General features: G+C 36.6%; 1 protein-coding gene across 1 annotated transcript; it reads right to left on the minus strand.

Annotated features, from left to right (window-relative positions):
* Positions 1–3471: 3471 nt before the first annotated feature.
* Positions 3472–5038, minus strand: LOC149222790 (uncharacterized). The gene is made up of 2 exons (XM_089383168.1): positions 4505–5038; positions 3472–4222 (listed from the first exon to the last, which is right to left on the minus strand). The coding sequence occupies exons 1-2, from the start codon at positions 4817–4819 to the stop codon at positions 3761–3763; spliced, it is 777 nt and encodes a 258-aa protein (XP_089239294.1). The 5' UTR covers positions 4820–5038; the 3' UTR covers positions 3472–3760.
* Between the last annotated feature and the right edge of the window lie 15829 nt (positions 5039–20867).

Raw genomic sequence — 20867 nt, forward strand, 5'->3', positions numbered from 1 at the left:
GGAAATGGGAAATATTACCATGGTGTTGAAATCAGAGTTTTAAAGGAGGACTGAGAGTGGAATGATTGATTATATAACAAAATCAATGAAATAATTAGTCTCAGTTTATTATGTTTTTTTGAGATATTTTTTTATTTTGTTTTAATAAAAAGGTCTTGAAGCATAAATGTATTTTTTTCATTAGTAGAATAATTGGTTTGGAAGGCCAACATACCATTGTTTAGTGAGGCATCACGGAGCATTCCGTGGTTGTAGGAATGACCAACTTCCTACGAAATTTATGGAATTAGTTTGATCAATAACATTGAGCAATATTTCCACTTCCTCAGTTTGATCCTTTACCAGGGTAATTCATTGACCCTAGATTGTCAATACATTTTATCTTACAAGGTCTTGCCTTTGTGGAGCTCCAATAATTGGATTTGTTTTAGGAAAAGAGGATCAAGGAGAGGTGGAGGGGAGGAAAAGAACACAACCTAGAATAAGGTACCCAACAAAAGTAGGGGCAGGTGAAGACAGACAAAATTCCTAACTTTGGAGAAAGTCCAAATCCAAGAAATCAATGAGCATGTTGAAAATGAACATTGATATCAATAAACATCTAAAATGGGAGGGGCAGAGCAAGTAGGTGAATATGTAAAACTTAGAACATGTAGACCTAAAAGAGTCTAGAGCTAGGCAATGGCAAAGTAATTTAGGCAGTGGCAAATTAATTTTACAGTTGCAGTACAATTCAAACATGAAATTCATGTGGCCTTGGAAGGTTTGGGAAAAATACTAACAACTATCTAGAAAGAGGATAAATACCAACTTCGAATACAAGGAAATTTACATATATGTGAGGGAAATTCAACAAAGTCCATACTACCTAAAAGTTTTTCCGAAAAAAGTTAGTGGTATGAGAGATCAAGGCTTGAAGCCAAGGAAAAAGTTCAAAGTGTCTTACAAGTGGCAATGTAGTTGACAGTTCAAGAGTGTCTTACAAGTGGCAATGTAGTTGACAAACTCTCAGTTGGCCAAGATGGAGGAAGACAAAGACTCTTTGGACAACTTATCCTAAGGGGAACAACAAGGTCCAACATAAGACCAACTTGACTTTAGGTTTTCAGGTTTTCTAGTATAGTTTGTTAGAATTGTGAATAGGAAGTTTATAAAACTATCCTAAGAATTTTACTCAAAAATCTGCTAAAATAGTCCTAACTTGAGGAAGCTTCAATCCTACTATCTTTCATTGTCAGTAGAGAAAACAATTGTATTCTATAACCCCATAAAGCTAAAAAGTGTCACACAATGTTGATAAATCAAAATAGGGTTTTAATCAAAATATAGTCTTAATTAAAATCTATATTGTAAATATAGTCTTAATTAAAATCTATATTGTAAAAGGACATTGAAAAATAAATAAATTTCAACTGTCATATAATTTTGAGTTTGATGATCCTTAAGTTTGATAAAAAATTGAGAATAAAAATTTTGATAATAAAAATCTATATTAATAATTTTGAAATTTGATAAAAAATAATAATAATAATAATAATAATTTTGATGATAAAATTTCACATTAAATTTGAAAAACTATAATATATATAGCTTAATATAGCTTAATGATTCAAAAAGATTTGTAGGATAGTAAACATGAAAATCTTTTTCAAAGGGGAGATCCCCTTTGAAGAAATTGCAATTTTACATATATACAGAGTCCAGATAAGTACAAATAGCTGCACAGCAATGCCAACATGTATCGTGGGTCGAACCCGGTTGGGGAGGCTATTAGCAAACCACCCATCCATGCCCTTGTATTCTAATATTTCTCACTGTAATAAAACAAATTTAATCACGAAAGGAGCGATCAGAAATCTCCAATCTCCATTCTTATTTGCTCGGAGTAAATATAAAAACCAATTAACTAAATCATTGTTAAAATTATTTACCTATATTATATTATATGTTACATTTACCCTTCATGTTCTCCGATAGACACATGAAAATCCTTTGAGATGAAACCTAATAGACACATGAAAATCCTTTGAGATGAAACCTAAAATATTCTTCAGCCTTAAAATTCAGGTGGAAAAATAGCCTTTTCTTTGCAACATAGCATACCAATATTTTACAGTGTGTTTCCTTATTTAGACATTGTTGTTTCCTAGGCTCAGCTTGAACCATATAGATATCGTGTCCCTCAATGGAAATTGCAATGTGGCTTTGCACTTGTTGGAAGTTGTGCAATGTTGTTGAGGGGAGCTAACTCCTTTCTCGGTGGTCTTATTTTTCTCACTTTATGTGTCATTGAAATTCTATGTCTTATTTTTCCCACTTTATATGTTATTCAAATTCTATTTTTCCTGCCCTTATATTCAGTAGGCAAGCTACACAACAGTAATTGAATTCCACCAATGAAACTAACCGAAACTAACCTTTTGTGCTCAGTTTCAGACTAGCAACTAGTCCGAGCCTTTTATTACATTTGATCAAACACAATTGATTACGTTTGAAACAAACATCGTAGGAGCCCAACTTGGAGTTTTGAAAGTAATAGTCCATAGGTGCCAACCAAAAAACTGAAAAATCTTTCGGTATAACATTCTCTAAATTCAAAAGAACTCCTCTGCCTTCCAAAATTTCATTCAATTCCAATGTGTATGGCTTGGCTCTAGCTTCATGCGATACGTGTCTCATTCAAGATGTATTAATCTAATACAGGCAGAATCAGCCAAACATGAAAGATCAATGCTACAAAATGAATCTCTTTCTATTCTCTTCTGTATCTATATTGCTCTCAACATATCTAAACGGTAGATGAAATAATAGCAATACTGTGTAGATGAAATAATAGCAATACTGCATTGAAGTCTTGTCAATCTAAACAGGGGATTATGGCCAACCTCATGCTTGGATACATTTCATGTCCATGACTAATCAAATATGGTTTTTAATATTTCAACCAACCTTAGAGTTTGAAAGTAGTAGTCCTGAGGTGCATTTATCGTAAGAACCAGATCAAACAGGAAACTGAAAAGTCTTTCAACATTCCATTTGCTAAATTCCAAATAACTTCTCATTCAATTCCAAATGTGTATAGCTCAGTTCTAGCTTCATTCGATACGATTCAAGAAGTATTAATCTAATCTAACACAGCCGCAATCAGCCAAGCTTGAAAGATCAATGCCACAATATGAATTTCTCTCTTATTATATGTATCCTTATTGCTGAATGTAATGCTCTCGACATATCTAAACAGTAGATGTAATAACAGCAATATTGCTTTGAAGTTTCTTTTATTCTGTATAGAGAATTATGGCCAATAAAAAGCAGCTAAAGTGGCACGAGATATGCCTTTGAAGTCATAAATTATAAACCCATTGAATAATGGGTTTATTCAATTATTTTTTGGTAGAGTTGCACCTAAATTCCAACCCATTACACATTCAGTTAGCCAGAATTAACACAGAATGCCAATCAAAAGACCAATTTGAATGAACCAGTATTCTGACCAACTTAATAAAACAAAAAATGAATTACATTTATTTACTACAGTACACCGGACTAAGACTCAATATATAGTGTACTTATTTTCATTAGGGCTTCACAATTTGGAATTTCCCCATGGAAATGATGTGAGATCTTGGCTCTCAAAAATAAGCTGGTAAGAAACAAGAAGATATGATCAGAGTGATAATTGATATATACACAGGACAATGGTAGTGAATGTCTCAACGAATGGAAAAATAATTGGTATTAAGAAATCTTATGGTGCAGACTAGAGAAGCCAAGAATTAGTGAGCTGGGTAAGGGGAGCTGGACCAAAGCATTTTGCTCTTGTCAAAGAGAAACTGGTACAGTATCCAAAGGTTGAAGCAATCTGCGTTGTCTTCAAAATATAACAAGCACTCACTCCAACACAAGCACTCACTCCAACACCTCTACCTTGAATGAGCAAACCCCAAACAGCTGTGCGGCCCTGCTGATCTGTACTATGCCTTCCATTCCCATTACAGGGCACATTTTCTTCTTCACTTTCAGGAGAGATATCTTGATTCAACTTTTGTACAAGAATCACCGCATCAGGAGATATATCTCTCACAGAATTTCTGATCCTAGCCCAACTGTCGACCTTTCCAAACATATCCGCATAATCCCTTTGTTTCTTCAAACTTGTTGAAGAAGATTTTCTGTCAAATACATAGTGCAGAAAGGGGGCTTCCTGAATATGCTTGACAATCTGCTCAACCAGGCAATAAAACAAAGAGCAAAAGTCAGAATTTCACCAGTGGGACATACACAAAAAGATGATCTTCCTAACTTATAAAAATATGATCTTCCTAACTTCTGCCAGAGAATTTGGAAACCAATTAATCAAATTTCATCAGATTCTAACCGCAAATAAAGACACATCAATACAATTGCATCAGAAAGGAAAAACCTAACAAGAATCAAGAATATTGCAGCAAATACTTCCAAAAGGTACAAAATATTAGATTTTGATTTATGGTTACTAGCGTACCTCGATTACTGAATCTCTCATCCATTCTTCGAGCTTCTCAGAGGTAACTGGGGGACAGGTTTTCATTTCCTCGGCACAGGTTAGCCCATCTACACATATGGGCAACATGCTCATTTTGCTGTTTTCCTTTTTCCCTGTTTGAAATCCGGTTGCATTGCTGGTTAACACATAGGGTTTGGCGCTTGAAATACTATTCTTACATGAAATTGCAGAGATGGGTACGCTTTGTTTTCCATTAGAAGACAATCTCGCAGGCTTAACCACAGAACTCTCAAAAAAAGCGCTGGCTCCGCTTTGCAGTGCCTTGGTCGCCATTGGAACTCTTGCAAGCGTGAATTACTAGAATTTGCAGGTTAGGAAACGTTTTCTGGCAACCCCAAAGTTATACGGAGGGATTGCAGATAAACCAAATTGGCCAAACTTGTCACTAAAATGGATTTGTGGTGCCCTTTGAGGACCTTCCCACCAAAAGCTTTCAAAGACCAATTCTTTCCCGAGCGAGAGCCGAAGCAGGGAAACGCTCGCCTGTAAATAGAAATTGTGGCCACCTTGTTTGCCATGTCATTCATTGTGCCACGTGGATTACACAATTTGCCATGAGCAGCACACGCTCTGCCTCGTTCCTACGACAGTTTAGTCCGTGTTCCTTACAAGTAGCAGCCGACACATGGCTATATTATTTGCTTACGTGTCTTACAACTAATCATGTAAAGACATTGTCGGAGTAAGCGAGGCTCTTTGTCATTTGCAAAATCCATTGCATTATTATTAAATACATTGCAATAAATGGAGACAGCGACGACATATTTTCAACCTTAAATGTGAGTCAATAATTGTGGCTTCAACTAACGAATGGAATCATCGGGATTGTCGACAATGAAGTACAACCAATTATTCTATTCGCTCAATAATGGTGGCTCCAACCAACTAATGGAATCATCATCCACAATGGGTAGAACCAAACATTCATATTGGTTTTCACGTATATAGGAGTTGTTTTTAGTGTGATTTTTGGATTTTTTGGTGTTGGAATTTGGCGGAAAAATTTGAGGTGAAATCTTAATTTGTGTTATTTAAACTGGTTTTTTGATTGTATATATGGATTCAACACCTTGGAAAATTCCATGGCACTTTGATTGCACAGGGGTTACCCTTCAAGCTTGTGATTTCAATGAATTCCTACCAGATTTTAGAGAAATTAGAACAAAAAACCCACCAGAAAAGCTCCCAAAAAGTCTCACTAAAGACATATGTATAATTTCCCTAGAATTTAGTAGAGATTTCTAGGAATCACAAGTTTGAGTCGGAAACTCTCCACAATTCGAGGGTGTTGAATCCATATATGCAATCAAAAACCTATTTTAAACAACAAAAATTAAGATTTAGCTAAAAAAAATCATCTTATTTCTACTAAAACTCCAAAACATAACATGTTTAGAGAACGACTTTTTAAGTAAGAAAAATGTTACAGCCAAAAGTTACGAATTATGAGTGCGTCATTGTATAGTAAAGCAATATGTACTATGTTTAGGATTGAAAAATGATATTAGTCATTGTTACTCAAAAATATGTATGTGCTATTATTATTATTATTATTATAGTGGGAAAACCTATCACAACTCAGTTGTTATACCAACAGTGAGGACAAACATCATTGACTATTATATGTGAATGCAAGTTGATTCATTATCGTTATTCTAGGAAAACCACGCCCCTTGGATTCACCCGCTGGTGGTCGAAAAGATGGCAGATTTTCACTCCTACCAAATGCCTCTAGGTCTTGGGTCATTAACATGTTTCCTTAATCCCAAGAAGATGAACTCTTAGCCAAGAAAAAGGAGTTTTAGGGCATACTTCGGCCCCAATATGGGTAATGATTTATCTACAAGTATGATATTATAAGACAGGTTATTAATTTAAAAATTTTGAAGTAGAGAATAAATTTGATATATTTTTTTTATTGTTTTTTAGAGATTCCTTGGGATAATTTAATTGTCCTCAAGTAGTTCTTATTCTCAACCCCTTCCCATGAGAGCTGAACCTATGACCTGGTGGGGACTAAACCTCACAAAAACCAACTAGTCTACACCTCTTGGCTATTGAACTTTTATTTATATTCTAAATAGAAGGTAATGTTCACTTGTCTCTTCAAGATGAATTGAGTAGAGCTTCAATACAATATCAAATACTTTCCATACTCCATTATGTGGCTTCTACCAATGATAAGTAGTTTCTAATTAATGAAAACCCTAACCACCTAATGGGTCTTCATTAATGAGGCTACAAACTAACCAGTGAAGTTTATTTAATGAGGCCATGTAACATTTATTGAATAGATAGTCAAACTAACTAGTGGGAATTATTTAATAGAGACAGTCGTAATACTTTAAGTAACAACCTATCCCTTCATTAGGAGAGTTAGGTTCAGACCCTAACATGCCCCTTCCCCTTGCAAAGGAACATTGTCTTCAAAGCTAGAGAGGACGAAATTATTATAGGATGACAATTAGTTCACAAGTGATATCTTTAGATTAGGTATCCTTCTAATGGATTAAGACTACCGAAATTGTGTTAGAAGAGACAACACTCTCTTTTGTCTAAAACAACCTATGATTATCACTAACTTTAACCCTCATCATCTAATTTTGAGAGGATAGTTTAAACTATACAATTTGGCCTAAACACATTCTTCATGCATGTTACTTGAAGCATTGGGTGGATCTTACAATGGGACTGAAAATCCAACTCGTAAGTAACATGACCAATATATTCGAGTATGCTATAGAATCCATAAAACCTAGGTGCTGCAAACTTGTAAGTGACATGGCCAATATGTTTTAGTATGGTATAGAAGTCATAAAAATTAGGTGCTAAATTTTGGTGTCTCAATTCCTTGAGTGATGTTTGCATATACGGTTGGAGACAAAGGAAAACCCAATCCCTCCTTCAAAGTGGTACTTAAATTGATGTTGATCAATGTGTTACTTCACCTTGTTTTAGGCCAACACCAATTTGTTCTCAAGTGTATGGAGAATGATAACATCCTTATCATGAAACCCAATCTATCAAGGTTTTGTCCACCTCTGAAACCATAGACATGCACAGTAAGTAGGAGAACACTAATGAGGTTTGTTTCCCATAAACCCCCTCATAGGGTTAGATTTTGGTGTTGAAGAAAGTGTAACTAGGTTTGGTCTTCATAATGACATGATCTTTGTATTTGATGTAATAAAAGGAAATAATTTATTTTTGTAATCTTGCTACATGGGTTTGATGAGCAAGAAATGTCTCTAGTTAAAAGACTTCTTTTTGATGTGTTTAGGATTTATTTAAAAGTCAAAGAGTCATGTCATGTATGTAGAAACTCTTTATGAGTTCATGTAAATATGTACAAGTCTTCAAAGTTGTGTAACAACCCTCCAAGACCAAGATCAATGCCTCAAAAGCAAGCCTTCTGAAGTTTGCAAGCAAAACAACAAGGGATCTTCAAGTCGGCTAGAAAATATATATATTAAATTAAATGGAAGTAATGTCGGCTCAATAGAACAGTCACGTCGGTTCATAAGTTTAAGTCGGCTTGCATATATGGATATAACTGCTATAAATACCCACGAAGGGTTAGCAAAAAACACAGAAAAAATTTGGATCTCTCTGAATTCTTGCAAGGGAAGAAAGGAGCAACAGTGAGCCACAGTCATGAAGAAGAGAAGTATTCATGAAGAGGGAAGCCGCAAGAGCCACAATCATGAAGAGAGGAGATGTAGTAGGGTTTGAATGCACCTAATTTGGGTTTTAGGTGCAGTCACAACCTCGATGAATGGAGCAGTGGATGATGTCACCGCAGTGAGTTGGAGTCTCAGCATACCTAAGATCTGAAGGTGGTATCCTGGCATGGAGAAAGGAAGCAAAGAATGTTTGTATTCTGGGCATGTCACTATCTCTGTCTCGACATTCTCTCCAAGCATAACTACAATCTCGGCATACCAGTCATGAAGAGGATCTAGATGGTATCCTTGTATCAGTCTTGGATCCATAACAATGAAGGAACATGACAATTTTGGCATGATCACAGTCTCGGCCTATCGCAGTGTAGTCAAGGTATAAGTATATGTTGAGAAGGATCTCAGAACCCCTTACTGTTTCAACTTATTAGATATCGCTATGATCCTAGATCTCTGTCTCGACATACTTATTCTCGGTAGGGATCACTGTAGTCAGATCTGTCTATGTGTGTATCTCAGTGATCTCTTGCATACACACAGTCTTGGCACATGTCTAGATCTCAGTTATGATGAGTATAATATCACACTCTGATTTTGATTGAACAAGGTTTATATTAAGTATAACAGTCACTCAGTAAAGTGATGATCTTATCAAGATGCAGCAATGGTGTGATGACATTGGCATGGTAGCAGAGAAGAGGATGATCTCAGTAAGGACCTAAGATCTCAAGATGCAATCTCAGTGATGCAGCAGTGATCTCAGTGATGTAGCAGTGGTGCAGATGATGATATCAGCAATGTTCGAGAAAGAGGACTGATGTCTTGGTCTTGGAGAGGCAGATTGTGTCAAGGGTCATGGTCTTAGTATTTGCCAATGGAATCTCTATAAGAAGAATTTACACATGGGTTTTCCTCTCCAAGTGGGAGAGAGTTTGGCCCTAGCAGAAAGCCAAATATTTGTGTTCTTGTATCTTTTTGTTTTTGATATCAGTTTGATGAAGTTAACTTACACATGCTAATAATGAATGAAATATCGAGCTAAGATAAATTGTTTAAACTACTTCACAAATTTTTATCATGTAACGAGGAATCAACCTAATCTTGCATGCCCTAGATTCTTCAACATTTGGTAGCATCATGAAAGGTGGTATTTCAGTACCATTCTGCAAGAGGTGGCCACTAACCCATTGGGCGTGTCATTCCAAGGTTAAACACTGTAAATAAGCTTCTAGACATTTATTGACCACTTTTTTTTAACCATCTATTAGGGGATGTGATGGTCCTTTTAATTACTCAAAAAGACAATCAAAAGACTATGCATTTAACTATCAACCTAGGGCTCATATGGAACTTGCAAGCTATCATGCATTGTATACACAAATCACACTTTTTACTTTGATTAGTGTGTTTTGTAGTTGTAGTATCAATGATTGATTTTGCAGATGTGGTATAGACAATTTACAAGATTGGAAAGGTTCTAGAAATTCAAAAGTAAAGTGAGTAAAGCTACTTGCAAAAAAATAAACACACCTACAAGAAAGTAAACAAATTTGTAATGAAGTAAACACACTTTATAGGAAATTAAACATAGTTGCAATAACGTAAACACTCTTGCAAGAAAGTAAACACACTTGAAAAAAGGGATGGGCCGCTCAAGCAACTTTCAACCATCCATAGAAAAAGAAACACACATTTTGAAAATAAAAGAAACACACTTGGATAATGAAATATCATAATTCTACCCAGTGGGCTTAGGAAGCTTATTGTTGTAACCCCCTTGTTGGGGCCAAGGAAGAAAAAGAAAAAAAGGTAGAAAAATTTTGAATTTTTGTTGAAGTATGGAGAAACCACACAAAGGATGGTGGATAAGTGTCTGACAGATCATGCAAATGTGCGAAGAATGCTGAGAAGACTGCACCATAACTGAAAGATTCTTCAACCGACAATGCACCCTCCAGTTGTAAGAGTTTGTTAGTTGTGGGAAACAATTGTGATTCATCTAGGTGTGGCTCAACTATTGGTCGCAGCTTGGAACGTATGAGGAAAAATCATCAAGGTGAGTTGGATAGGTGTGTTGGCCTAAGCTTCCTTAGAGCATGACGCCGGAGACTAAATTTATATAAGGAGTTACTACTGATGGTAGAGGGTTTTATTGTTTTGGATAATTTAGCATCTACAGATAAACACTAATTCACTAGACAAGTAGTTGTGCCTAGAACAACAGTTTAAAGTGTTTTAGACTTTCCCTATAAGCAATAGATAAGAAGAGAGGATAGAAGGCCTACATGTAGTTCCACTTTCCTCTCGTCTCCCTTATATTGATTCCGTCACTCCTTCCTGTACTTAATCGCTTGAAAAGTACCTTGTCAACACAACAGAATATGAAAACCAATCAAAGCATACGATCCATTGAATATAAATGAAAGGAATCAGAAGCAATTCATACATATAAGCATTATGAAAGAACACATCATATGGAAAAAGGTTCAAACACTTTATTAGATAGAAGAAGGAATTACAACCATCAGTGTCTGATTCAAAGTCATTCCTCCAGCTTAGATCCATCCACATCACATCAAAAACAAGACAAGCTTGTGGCATCACATCATTTGCTCCAAAGTCAAGTCTCATAGCAGCATTATCTCCTTATAATTCAACATAATCCAGCCAGCCCCTGATCACTTAGATGAGTGGTCAATTTATAGGAGGATGAAGGAGGTTTTGTCATAAATGGTGGCATTAAATGGCCTTCCATACTTAGAATTAGTTCCATGGAGGAAGGGATGAGAGGATAAGATGCACCTTAACTCATTCCTCATCCATTTTAGAGCTCATAGGAGTAGATAACTGAGGGAAGCTTCTAGATGACTCCAAGAGATAGGAAGATTCCCCAAACCCCAATTGAATTTTGCTCAAATGTGCCCAGTGCAGCCTAAAGAGGGCTTAGGTGCTCTACAGAACACCTTGACAGTGTATCTGCCTGCTCTGCAGAACACCCTGGCAGTGTATCTACATGTGCTGGTCCCTTTAGAGACCATTTCTGGATGTCTTAGGTCATGAAACTTTTTGGGAATGAGGCATTCAAAGGGGTGACTTGTTTAGGGCATGAAACAACTGAATTTATGGTTTGATGAGCCCTAAAACACTGATCTGAATTTTGGGATTTGATGTTCCCAAATGGATCTATAACAACTGCCTCCTAAAGCATGAAGTCGGAAAAATGCTAATGTCGAATGAAATGCTTTATGATGTGATGAGGAGGTATCGAAGTGGAAGGTGACCTGCATCAATTACAATACATATATCATGATATTTGATTTTACATGAATTGCTGAGGGAAGGCATACCCATGCTCAACTTATAAACTTTCATTACATGTACATAAACAGTTGTCTACAGATATAGACCCATGATCGAATGACTATCAATGTAAAACCATTGTGCATATGATTTAGCACTCCTGATATCGCAGCCCGGATGGATGAAACTAGATCTGGGGTCTTCAATCTCATTCAACCATTCGCTCAAGTATGAGTCTAACCATGTGAATATGTGATCTGAAGTCGAACATGGGAAGACACCATCTGATTACCAGCTGATGATGTAAGCTGTTAACAGATGCGAGAGAAATCACCGATAATGATAATGATCCTTAAGGTACCACAGTACATTCTGCATGGTGTGAATGGAGGATTTGATGTCGAACACCATACAAAGTCTTTTGGTCGAAGGCCATTGATGTATGCCTATCGCTTAAAGCGAGAAACCTGCCATTGATGTATGCAAGCTTCAAGGTACTGAATGGGTGTTTGTAATTAAACTTCTTGGATAATGAGTTAATGTCGACAAGAAGCGACTCATCGCGGGAGGGCCTTGATGTATCCCACATCAACAACACGAAACAAGTGTGTGATTTTAGAGATGGAATTTGACTGACGACACAAGGTTCAGGAATGGCGGTCATGAAAATGAAGGCTTATGGTATTGCAAAAAGATCGATTTTGACTGGATGAATTCTCTTGAACATGTTGGCGACACTAAAGTGAATTGGTAGCATTGACCCAAAACAAAGCGAAGTATGGTATGATAGACCAACGGTATGATAACCATCAAGCTAATAACCCAACCCAAATAGTCTGAATGAATTGGTAGCATTGACCCAAAACAAAAGTGATGGATGGTGTGATAGACCATGAGTATGATAATCGTCAAGCAGATAACCCAACCCAAATAGTCACGGTGATGTAGTGAAAGTGTCATGTTCAAGAGCAACTTGCTACCATAAAGTGGTTTTCCCCTTTTTCCCATTTTCCCTAGTCATTGCTGACCAATACCTCTTTATTTTTATCAAGCTTGAGGAGGATAACATATGCTTGTTGTATAATTTCAACCTTCAGGCGAATCCATCGCTATTTGATGTTTTAACGAGTCTAGCGAAGGTGAAACTCGATCTTGCCTAGATGGACAAGTTTGTCATTATTTGATGTTTTTAACAAGTTTAACGATAAAGATAACTGAGTCCTTTTCATGTTTAGAGAGTTTGAAAAGGGACACAAAGAAAAATCCACAAGTTCTTTTTCGTAAATTAATCTCTCAAGTCCAAAAAAGCATAAAATAATACAAGAGAGATATCATTTCCAATCTGTTAACGAGCTGGAAAGGACAAGCGCTCAGCAATCTTTTCATATTTAGAGGGTTTGAAAAGAGCTTAAAGAAGACTCCAATTTTGAGGAACGAGTCGTGTCTAGGGTAGCAATTGGTTCTGGTGATGTTAGAACTTCTCAAAACATGTTGATTTATGTGAAGAGGCTAGCTAATAAGACCACTCATTGCAACTATTCCTCAAAAAAAGGTAAAACAACCAAGTGAAAGTGTATGATCGACCAAAGGGATGGTGGCGATGGGATGAAAACAACCAAGGCTCATATGACAAAGAGGCTGATAAAATGGCAATCATGAGGATTAAAAATGGAAATGGGTTCATTTTTACACAAGCTTGAACCATAAGGAACTATGCTTGGGTTCAGTTTCATTTTTACACAAGCTTGAAATGAAAAACTATGCTTGGATTTAGTTTCATTTTTACACAAGATTAAAACGAAAAACTATGCTTGAAACTAGTTTCATTTTTACACATGCTTGAAATGAGAAAAAACTATGCTTGAAATTGGTTTACATGCCCCCAGCATGATGAAAGGGAGAGTCTCCTGTAACCACATGGAAGTCGTTGCGGTGAAGCAGGACGGTTATCCAACACCTTTTTGGCTTCGTCCAGATAGGGACAAAGGTGAATGGGGTGATTCCCTTCACATAAGCTACAGGGAAACTTAACTTTACCACTAGGTGCATGCCCCCAAGCTTCATTACATTCACCTAAGTAGACTACTCACGGCTATTAGGTGGATGAAATGAAGGTTCATATACGAGATCAAGTGAAAGACTTGAATGGGATTTTACGAGATCTACTCAAAGAATCGACTTGGAACTTTGCTCCAGGGGTCCTTGTTTCATTTTTTAACGAGCTTGACACAAGACAAGGAACTCTGCTCATACCCTTTGTTTCATTTTTTAACGAGGTTGACATAAAACCAGGAACTATCCTCATATCCTTGGTTTCATTTTTTAACAAGGTTAACACAAGACCAAGAACTATCCTCATATTCCTTGTTTCATTTTTTAATGAGCTTGACACAAGACAAGGAACTATGCTCATATTCCTTGTTTCCTTTTTTAACGAGGTTGACACAAGACAAGGAATTGTCCTCATGGTCCTGTTTCATTTTTTAATGAGGTTGACACAGTAAAAGAACTATCCTCATATTCCTTGTTTCATTTTTTAATGAGTTTGACACAAGACAAGGAACTATCCTCATGGATCTGTCTCATTTTTTAACGAGGTTGACACAGTAAAAGAACTATCCTCATGGGAGTTGTTTCATTTTTTAAAGAGGTTGACACAGTAAAATAACTATCCTCATATCCTTGGTTTCATTTTTTAACGAGGTTAACGCAAGACTAGGAACTATCCTCATACTCCTTGTTTCATTTTTTAATGAGGTTGACACAAGACTAGAAACTATCCTCATACTCCTTGTTTCATTTTTTAATGAGGTTGACACAAGACTAGGAACTATCCTCATAGACCTTGGATCACAACTCATAAGAGGTCATGAAGGAGAGATCTGGCTCTAATGCCCCCAGTACATAATGTACAACACCATTGAATTGATTGTCAGTTGATGTAAGTATGGAACGGGTTGCCACATAATTAACCCGTGGCGAGGATTATACCATTGGTACAAAAGGACCATTTAGGGAAGATGGTTGACTGGGAGCCATATTTGAACCGGGAAATGAAAGCTGGTCAACGGTGACAATTTTGCCTTCATGCATGAAACAAATCACTCGAAAGAGCATTGAAACAATAGCTCCCATGTCATAAACATAATCACGCCCTAGAAGTAAGTTGTAATCTAAAGGTCCTGGGACTACCATCACATTTAGATAAACGATTTTTCCTCCCAAAGTAATAGGCAATTGAGGAAGGATCCCTAATGGTTGAATGGTTCCTCTGTTAAAAGCCAACAGATTTTGGGTAACAGGCACAAGCGGCGGCGAACCGAGTGCTTGCCAAGCAGTTGAGGAAAGGATACTCACAGATGCACCTTCATCTATAATAGTGCCAGAGAGAATCATATTACAAACTTGTACTATGATATGGAAAGGCACATAATAAGGAAGACAGAATCTAGCCAGTCGATTCCAATCAAAGGAAGTGACCAGACTACTTGGAGGGGGTACTGTAAGAACAGGAGAATTAACCCCTTGAGTTACGAGAGCAGGAGGATTTTCCTCCTGTCTTGATGGAAAAGGAGGAATGCCCTCAAGCTCATTAGAATCTGAAGAAACAAAAAGAACTTGAGTGGTATCATATTCACTCTCTTCAGCAAAGGTACGATTAGCTAAAGGTGAAATCGGGTCAATTGTTACCTCGACCTGTTGAGTTGGGTCAGGTATAGACTCATAGGATTCACTTTTAGAGAGAGTGGGTTTGACCGATGGTTGATTTTGGTCAGTCAATTCATCAAATAATGAAGGATTAAGGGAGAGTCTCCTGTAACCAAATGGAAGTCACTGCAGTGAAGCAGGACGATTATCCAACACTTTTTTGGCTTCATCCAGATAGGGACAAAGGTGAATGGGGTGATTCCCTTCACATAACCTACATGGAAACTTAACTTTACCCTTCTTTCCATGAACTATCGCTAGTTGATGGTCTGTCACCAACATGATCTCCAGAAGTTGATGACACGGGATGATGTGAACGAGAAGACCATTCTTCTAAGATCTGAGGAATATCAGGACAATTTCGAAGAAGATGGTCTCCCGCACAAAGTTTGCATGGATATCGAACTTTGTGAGGCTTGATGGACGATTTCTCATCAGATGTTGCATTCAAAGCAATGGTTGCTTGGTTTCCCCTTTGCTGAATTTGCTTCTTCTTCTTCTTCTTAGCCACCTAGTTACTAGTACCAATACTTTCACCAGGCGAAGAGGAAGAAGGGGAGGAAGAAAAAACCGAGGAAGAAGGCAAAGGGTCAACTTTAGGATCAACTGGAGGTTGATTTTGTCCAGTTGGAGGTGTACTCAATTGTGGAGAAATCACGACATTTTGAACCAAGGAGGTTGAAAACAACCATACTGGCAAGCTAATGGTAAATCCCGGAAGGGACAATGTAGCCATATAAGGAGCACCAATATTTCCAAAAGAAGGAAAAGGACTAGGATTCCCATCAAAAGGAATTCCTTGATCAGTGGACTCCAGATTTGTTGCCATATGTTTCAACCTAAGATCAACTAAGGAGTGAGCGTGGAGGATGTTATCCGCGGTCAATTAATTTTATTTTAATCAAAGTAACATAACAAAACAAAAGAGGGATAATCTAGGCAAAAGGTTTACCAAGCAACTGTGAACTGCAGAATACCTCCCGGCGAACCAAGAAGTACGGGCAGGCAATCTCCCCGAATGTTGTGTTCGATGTATCACAGTGTACAAGGCGACCGACTCGATTACCTAAGGATGGATAGCAACCTAGTGTTGTCCTCCCATATATACCCGAAAGTACGTGGAGGCCCAATTCGTATAAGCGTTGTCTAATGCAAAACTGCACAGTGAGAGCATTCCCATATACTTTACGTACTGTAACACTGCCCTATATACCCGAAGGTACATGGACGAGCTATGATATACTCACGTACGTGGAATGAGGTATCACACTTGGGATGTATTGCAGACAAGTTAGCGACAACTGCTTTGTTTTACGACGCCAGAACATGTCTCTAGCCTAGAACCACTAAATGTTCTCGTTAATGACAATGCTCCATTAGGTAAATTCAGATAAATTTTAAGTTGATCTTCTTTATAATTTTCCTTTAAAAGTTCACCACATGATGTATTTTTACAATTCCTAAAATGCAACTAATATGATAAGCATTCTCTCCATTCAATTTAACAATGAAAATCCTTAGCTAGTAGGGATAGAGCAATCAGATTTTTGACAAAGAGCAAAGAGCACATCTAATGCAATTTCCATAGCTATTCCTTTCAAGCATTCACAAACTACAATATGAACGATGCAAGTTTTCCTTTTTGAATACCTTAATGTTATGATGAAAAAAAGGGAAATTATGTACATACAATCAATCAATCTTTAATAAGAACGAAGACTTTTATGACAGTTCTAATTCGAAGGAAGAGAAGAGTTTACGACACTTTATTTCGAATAAAGATGAATCAATTATATTATAACTTTGAATATAGACTGATAATGACAAAGAAAACATTAAAGAAACATTAATCAATCAAATCAAAGTAGGGCTGGCAAAGGAGATAAAAATTTGTTCTCTGAGACATGACATTCATTAATCAATCAACAAGCAAACAAACAGAGAAAAGTTGGCAAAAACACTTTCCAAAGGTGGGAATTTGACCTAAGGTTGATCAACGCAGGTCAAAGAGGGCCTAACTGCGTTGCAGAGCACTGTCTCTCACTCAAGGGTGCTCTGCAGAGCACTGTCCCCTGACCAAGCCTGCACTGATTTCTGAGAGGCCACTCAAGAGTCATCTAACCTCAATTTTTGACCAATTTTTCAATGTAAACAGCTGAATTACAATCTATGAACACAAATAAAGTCTACAAGGATGTCTTAGGAGGTGGATAAGCTACTAGGAAAGAGGATTCTCCCCAACTGAGTAGCCAATTTGTTTTGGAGAATTTAGCATCTATGGATAAGCACTAATTCACTAGACAAGTAGTTGTGCCTAGAACAACAGTTTAAAGTGTTTTAGACTTTCCCTATAAGAAATAGATAAGAAGAGAGGATAGAAGGCCTACCCATACTTTCGCTTTCCTCTCGTCTCCCTTGTATCAATTCCGTCGCTCCTTCCCGTACATAATCCGCTTGAAAAGTACCCTATCAACACGATAGAAGACAAAAATCGATCAAAGCATACGATCCATTGAATATAAATGAAAGGAATCAGAAGCAATTCAAACATATAAGTATTATGAATGAACACATCATATGGAAAAAGGTTCAAACACTTTATTAGATATAAGAAGGAATTACAACCATCAGTGTTTGATTCAAAGTCATTCCTCCAGCTTGGATCCCATCCACATCACATCAAAAGCAAGACAAGCTTGTGGCATCACATCATTTGCTCCAAAGTCAAGTCTCATAGCAGCATTATCTCCTTACAATTCAACATAATCCAGCCAGCCCCTGATCACTTAGATGAGTGGTCAATTTATAGGAGGATGAAGGAGGTTTTGTCATAAATGGTGGCATTGAATGGCCTTCCATACTTAGAATTAGTTCCATGGAGGAAGGGATGAGAGGATAGGATGCACCTTAACTCATTCCTCATCCATTTTCGAGCTCATAGGAGTAGATAACTAAGGGAAGCTTCTAGATGACTCCAAGAGATAAGAATATTCCCCAAACCCCAATTGAATTTCACTCAAATTCGCCCAACGCAGCCTAAAGAGGGCTTAGGTGCTCTGCAGAGCACCCTGACAGTGTATCTACCTGCTCTGCAGAGCACCCTGGCAGTGTATCTACTTGTGCTAGTCCCTTTAGAGACCATTTATGGATGTCTTAGGTCATGAAACTTTCTGGGAAGGAGGCATTCAAAGGGGTGACTTGTTTAGGGCATGAAACAACTGAATTTAGGGTTTGATGAGCCCTAAAACACTGATCTGAATGTTGGGATTTGATGTGCCCAAATGGATCTATAACAGTAATTTTGTTCATTTATGTTGGTGGTTGTTATTTGTTGTTGGGTGATGGTTTTGATCGATGCTTGCGTTGTTCGATGATTGTATTATGATTCTGGTAGTTTGTTGTTCTATTGTTAATATTTACTCTATTCATTGTAAAGGCGTTGGTCGGATAGTGTAATATGAATATTGATAGTCTAAGTTCCTGTATTTGGGTGCATGGTGCTTTTGTATAACTTGTACTACTAATGTTTTATCTGAATATGAAATATCTAGAGGCTTTGTGCCAACTCTATGGTTTAGTTACTTATGTACTTTCTACCAATGGTGGGATCAATGAATGAGTTACAGAGTATTTACAGGGTTTATGGAGAAAGTTTTGAGTGGATAGTTAATAATTCAAGTATAATGTAAATAATTGTGCCACTATATAAATGAATGAACTATGTTTCCTTTGTTTTGCGTTGGAGTTAGTTTTGCACTCACATAGTGAATTATCATCAAAATCTCACTTTTCTAGTTAAAGGATGTGTTTTCATTTAACAATGTATGTTGTAGTTTACTGGGAATGTTTTGAGTTTTGTTGTAAAGTTGTTTGAACGTATATTTTTTTAATGAATATATATGTGATGTATGGCAGGTGCAATAGTTTGGGGTGGGTTGTTTTGAACAAAAGTCATCTCTATTTCCCTTATTCAATTGCATAAACTTCAAAAATTCTTACAAACCCATTAGTATACTTCATGTGAGACCTCACTTGCTCGTAGGTGTTGAAAATGCCGATATATGAGGGGGATTTGTTTGCATACCTCTAAACCATGGGTCACCCTTGCGTGTCAACACTTACAATACAGGTAGAACAAACCACACAGGTAGGCAAGAAATCACACTAGCATAAAAGAATAAAAGGACTAATACTTTCCAAGATTATTCATATTTTACTGAAACCAACAAATGTAATAATTGTGTTGAGCACATTCATTCAACGATGTTCAACAATGTAAATGAATGCAAACCAACATTAAATGAAAGTATGTCACATTCATTCAACGATGTTCAACAATGTAAATGAATGCAAACCAACATTAAATGAAAGTATGTCAAATTAGAAATAGACATGAATAATCAATTGTGTAAATAAATTGACAAATAAATAAATGCAATAGTGCTTGAATAATTAATTGCATAAATAAAATCACACAACCAAAAATTATGTAAATAAAATAAATTATGTGTGACTAAATAAGTAAGGAGTTTAATTACATAGCCAGAAAACAGAACTACCTAAATTATACAACACTTTATTCTATTTGAGTGAGCCCTTCCTCCATAGAACATAGTGATAATATTTATCAACACTTGTTACTTTGAAAAAATAAATTAATTTAATTAACTAAGCTAATTAAAATAAATTAATATTTCATAAATATGCAATAAATAAATAAATAAAATTAATTAATAAAATCATAAACTATGGAAATTATAAACTACAATTAAAATAAAAGATTAATAATTAAATTATTTCATTATGATTTGGACATCACTCTAAGAGTCCTCCTCATGGAATTAAAGGGGAACTCCTTTTGTACATAACTTTTGTTTAGAAATAAAATAACCAATAAATGAGATCCACAATTTTCTCACATGATTTATTACCAATCAATAAACAATAAATATGTCTCCACAAGTTTCTCATGTGGTTTGCGAATAATTAGCAAATAATAAATGACTTTAAATCATTCTAAAATAATTATTAACAACTCAATTAATCATGTTTAATATTGATAAAAATTGAAATAATGGAAGAACAATTGTGTAACAACATGAACTCAAGTTTCCAATCAGCTTGAGGTTTTGCTAACTTGTGGTTCCAAGAGTTGCAACAATCAATTGCAACACCAAGGTTGCAGAAATGATTTGTGGCACCGGAGTTGTCGCGTGGATTTGTGGCACCAGAGTTACAATAAGGAGTTGTGGACTAGAAATGCGACAATGAGTTGCAACACCGAATTTGTGGTAGCAAGTTGCAGCACCAAAAATTGCGGGAGTGAGTTGTAGTGTAATTCCTAAGTTTCCATGGGATTCCTAAGTTGTAGCAACATCCCAAAGTTACAACAATATGGTTCCAAATTTGCGGAAACAATGCTCTAGAGTTGTAGAAATAGGGTTTCATAGTTATGGAAATAATGCTCCAGATTTATAGCAATTGTATTTCTTTATTGAGTTGCACAATCAAAGTTCCAAAAGTTGTGGCAACAACGCTATAGAGTTGCAGCAAAGGTATTTCATTGTTGAGTTGTAGCAATGAAAGCGATCGAGGTGGATATTGGTAGCCACCCGCCTATTCCACTTGGACCC

Source organism: Pinus tabuliformis, chromosome Q, assembly GCF_031772625.1.
Source record: "Pinus tabuliformis cultivar Carrire ecotype Pingquan chromosome Q, CPIR1, whole genome shotgun sequence".
NCBI lineage: Eukaryota > Viridiplantae > Streptophyta > Pinopsida > Pinales > Pinaceae > Pinus > Pinus tabuliformis.